General features: G+C 57.6%; 2 protein-coding genes across 2 annotated transcripts in view; one reads left to right on the top strand and one right to left on the bottom strand.

Moving 5' to 3' along the window:
- Positions 1–16: 16 nt before the first annotated feature.
- On the top strand, positions 17–1,541 carry LOC114070818 (erythroblast NAD(P)(+)--arginine ADP-ribosyltransferase-like). Its single transcript, XM_027908408.1, has 2 exons — positions 17–818; positions 1,176–1,541. Exons 1-2 carry the CDS (start codon positions 68–70, stop codon positions 1,259–1,261), a joined length of 837 nt encoding a protein of 278 aa, XP_027764209.1. The 5' UTR covers positions 17–67; the 3' UTR covers positions 1,262–1,541.
- A 2,146-nt stretch (positions 1,542–3,687) lies between these two features.
- Positions 3,688–4,167, bottom strand: part of CCDC166 (coiled-coil domain containing 166) — a 2,258-nt gene continuing 1,778 nt past the window's right edge. Inside the window, exon 3 of the mRNA XM_027908402.1 lies at positions 3,688–4,167. Within this exon, the coding sequence (XP_027764203.1) occupies positions 3,778–4,167 (390 nt within the window). The 3' untranslated portion in view covers positions 3,688–3,777.

Here is a 4,167-nt window from a genome sequence, read left to right as displayed (position 1 = left end):
AAGCGGCCGCGGCCCCAGCTGCGTCCCCACAGTGCCTGGCCGGGTCCTTGGGGAGTCTCTGCCCACCATGGAGCTCCTGCCACTGCTGCTGGTGCTGCTGGCTGTCACCCCGGCCACTGGCATCCAGGAGGTGGCACTGGACATGGCCCCCAACGCCTTCGATGACCAGTACCAGGACTGCAGCAATGAAATGGTGGAGGAGCTGCTGGCGCTCAACCGCTCTGAGTTTGCCCTGAACAGCAATTACTCCAAGGCCTGGGACGATGCCACAGTCAAATGGCGCAGACACCCATCCCTGGGGTCACTGCGTTGGAAGGAAGAGGCCATCGCCCTCATGGCATATACACTGGAGACAGCTCTGTACAAGGACTTCAACAGGGCTGTGCCCGTGGCCGGGCGCTCCCGCCAGGAATACCTGGACAACTTCCCCTTCAAGGTGGTGCATTTCCTGCTGACCGAGGCCCTGGATGACCTGCGGGATGCCCAGACCCACCCTCGCTGCCTCCACGTGTACAGGGGGGTCCGAGGTGTCCGGTTCACTGCCCAGCCCGGGGATATCGTCCGCTTTGGCCAGTTCACCTCCGCTTCCCAGAGCAAAGATGTGGCCGAGACGTTCGGCACCGACACCTTCTTCGAGCTGGACACCTGCCATGGCGCTGCCATCCGGGACTTCTCCTTCATGCCCTGGGAGGAGGAAGTCCTCATCCCGCCCTTCGAGACCTTTAATGTCACCAGTGTCACCCGCCAAGGGGCCAAAACCCGCATCCAGCTCCGCCCCCACGGCGTGTACAGCAAATACGACTGCGCGTGGCTCCGAGGTGACACCCCTGGGGTGGGGACACCTGAGGTTGGGTGCAGGGACAGGAGCAGGGGTGGCAGCAGGGCACTGGCTCTTTCGGGACGGGAGGTCAGTAGTGGGGCAGCAGATGGGGGTGGCAGAGCTTTGTGTGTGGCACAGCTCCAGCTGCTCTCCTGGCATGGAATGGGATAGGAAGGGATGGCGTGGTATGACACGACATGGCACGGTGTGACGTGGTGTAGGACAGCTGGGTCTGGCCTGGCATGGGCTGGGGGGACACCCCACAACTCCACTGACCTCCCCTTGGATCCTGCCCACCCTGAGTCCCCCTTTCCCTTGCCCAGCTCCCTCTGACTTTTTTCTCCTGCCCCCACAGGCAGCAGCACCCACAGGGAACCCCCAAGCCTCACTGCGCTCCTCCTGGCAGCCCTGGCCCTGGCAGTGGCCACTGGCACCCCCTGAGCCACGAGGACACCGCTGTCACCTCTGCCACCGTGTCCGGCCAAGACGAGGGGTCAGGAACGGAGCCACCGGTGTCACCAGGACAGCAGGACGGGCTGGGGGGCACGGGGACCCCCCGCTGCAGGGGGACACTGGATGAGCCCAGCAGACGCCCTCCCTGAGCCATGGCTGGGGTGTTGGGGTGCACCTGAGGGGGGTCATGGTGGGGGGTAAAAGGAGGATTTGCTTCTCTTTTGGGCTTTTTTTCTCCCTTCTAATATTTTAACTTTTCTTTGCAATTATTAAAGTGGTTTTAGCACAGCCCATGAGTTTCCTTCTTATTTTAACCCACCTGATCCTGCTCCAGTGACTTTTGCCAAAGGCCTGGAGTGACAGGACAAGGGGGAGTGGCTTCCCATGGACAAGGTTAGATGGAATATTGGGAAGAAATTGTTCCATGGGAGGGTCATGAGGCCCTGGCACAGGTTGCCCAGAGAAGCTGTGGTTGCCTCATCCCTGAAAGTGTTCCAGGCCAGGTTGGATGGGGCTTGGAGAAACCTGGGATAGTGGAAAGTGTCCCTTCCCAAGGCATGGAGTAGAACAAGACGAGCTTTTAAGTCCCTCCAACCCAAATCATCCTGGGATTCCACAGTTCCATGATAATATGGAAGAAGAAATCCTTTTCAGCTTTTTTCCATACTTTGGCTCATTCTTCCATCCTTCTTTTTAACATCTCTTAGGTTTATTTCCCAGTTTTCTTCCTCATATTACAACAAACCTCATCTTGATTCCTGCAGATCTGTGCCTCCACCTGTATTAAAGTGAAAATCACTTCTTTTTTTTTTTCCAGCATCAACCCATCTTTCTGCACATCCCATTCCCAAGGTATTAAATAAACACTAAAATAATCAGCCGAGAGGCTGCTCAGGATGGGCCTCCACATCTCAGTTCTGCAGCCGAGGGGGGCACAAACTCCAGCTTCTCTTCGGTGGAGGGATCTGAAATTCCAGCTCTCCTCAGAATTCCAGCCTCCCCATCGGCCCAGAGGCCTCTCACTGGGGAGGGGAAGCAGCTGCAGTGGAGGTGGGAGAAGTGCCAGACCCCAGAGCCTGGTGCCAGTGGGGCAGGACTGGCTCCAGGCTTTTGAGCTGGATCATTCTGGGGGGAAAAGGAGCTCAGGGGCTCCTGCTCCTCTGCTGAGACATCTTCTTCCTCCATCGGGATTGCTTCCCTGAAAAACCAGGCTGGAGGTCTCGTCCCCAGTGGATACGATGCTTGAGTGAGCTCAGTCAGGTGTTCCATGATTGCAGGAGACTGAATTCACCTGAAACTGGTTCCAGTCCATTCCTGCAGCTGTCACTCCTGTTCCCCCCATCCTTCCTGCCCCAGCCTGGAAACGCTTTCTCCCTCAAGTCCCTTTGGTTGAGATAATCACCAGCTGAAAGCCTGCATCTGGACACCCCACCAGAGCTGCATTCCACTGGCATTTCCTTTGGCCCAGGGTCTGGATGCTGTTCCTGATCTAGTCCCTGCTGCTGAAAGTCCACAAGCCTAAATTCTGTATGCCCTGTGGATTCCCAGTGCATTCCTGCTTGGTAGATGAGCAGGAAGAGCTCAAATCCCTAGTGAAGCAGCAGCCTGAAGCAAAGCAGCTGCACAAGGAGGTTCCTCGGTGTCTCAGGGGGTGCCTGGACCAACCCTCCACATCAGCTTCATTCAGGGTCAGTGGTTTGACTCAGTGGGAATAAGTGAAAATCCTGATTTGCCAGCGTTTTCCAGTGTGTGCTGCCCCGTGTGGAGATCTTAATTTCCGTGGCTGTTGGGAGAGGGCTGGGATTGCCAGCACAGGTGTGGCTCCCTGTCCTTCCAAAACCCCCTCCCTCGGGAGGAGACTCGGCAGCACCAGAGCCGGTGAGTTTGTGTTGGTGCTCTGGAGAGTCCTTCACCCGCAGCCAAACCTGCAGGGGGGGCTGAAATCACCTCAAATTACAGCCAAGGATGTTGGTTTAGGTTTGGGGTTTTTTTGTATGAGCTGATTACCAGCCCTTTTCCTGGCAGGAGTGGCCACTGAAGCCTCTGTCATCTGACAATTCCCACTTGGATCTCATCCAGAGCCTGGAGCAGAGCTCCAGCTCTATCCCACCTGTCCCCAGTGACATCAGAGGTCTTGGGGATGGTCCTTGGTTCCTCCCTCCTGCAGAGTCCCAGAGCCACTGCTGCAGGCACAGGTCTCTCTCACACGAGCCTTTTGCACTGGGGGTGCCCTAATTTCATGGAATCCTGGAATGGGACCACAAAGCCCATCCAGTCTCAACTCCCCGCCAGGGGCAGGGACACCTTCCACTATCCCAGGTTACTCCCAGCCCCATCTAACCTGATCTTGAACACTTCTAGGGATGGGGCCAGCACCACCTCCCTGGGAGGGAAGGAGAACGTGGATATGGATGTATTCCATGAATATATTTTATGGATCCTTGTGATCAGGGCTCAAACCCCTTCATGCTTCCACTGCTAAGAGGCTTTGGTTGCTTCCGTGTTTATTTTCCCCAGCTCAGGTGGTCCGGGGTCCACGGCCACCCTTGGACAGGAGGGCACAGCAGGTCGTCCCGGCGGCGCCGGGGGCTCCGTGCTGGTGTCACCAGTGCCACCCGCTGGGCACACTGGTTCTCCCGGAGCAGCTGCTCCTGCTGATCCTGCAGCCGGATTTTGGCGTCCCTGAGGACCTGGGAGTGTTGGATGAGGCCGAGCAGCTCCTGGCGCAGGAGCCTGTTCTCTGCTTTCACCTGCTCCACGTGCTGGATCAGAGCCCGCAGCGCCACCTCCTCGGCTCTCCAGGTGAGCCGCTGCATCCTCCGCTGCAATTCCCGCTCGCAGGCGGCCTTTTCCCGCAGGAACCTGCTCTTGATGCTGCGGGTTTCCTCGGCACA

The sequence above is a fragment of the Empidonax traillii genome, unplaced genomic scaffold (assembly GCF_003031625.1).
Source record: "Empidonax traillii isolate 1590-97213 ecotype Southwest subspecies unplaced genomic scaffold, ASM303162v1 scaffold1699:size72841, whole genome shotgun sequence".
Taxonomy (NCBI): domain Eukaryota; kingdom Metazoa; phylum Chordata; class Aves; order Passeriformes; family Tyrannidae; genus Empidonax; species Empidonax traillii.
Note: the sequence above shows the minus strand (reverse complement) of the source record. Positions and strands in the feature narration are given on the sequence as shown.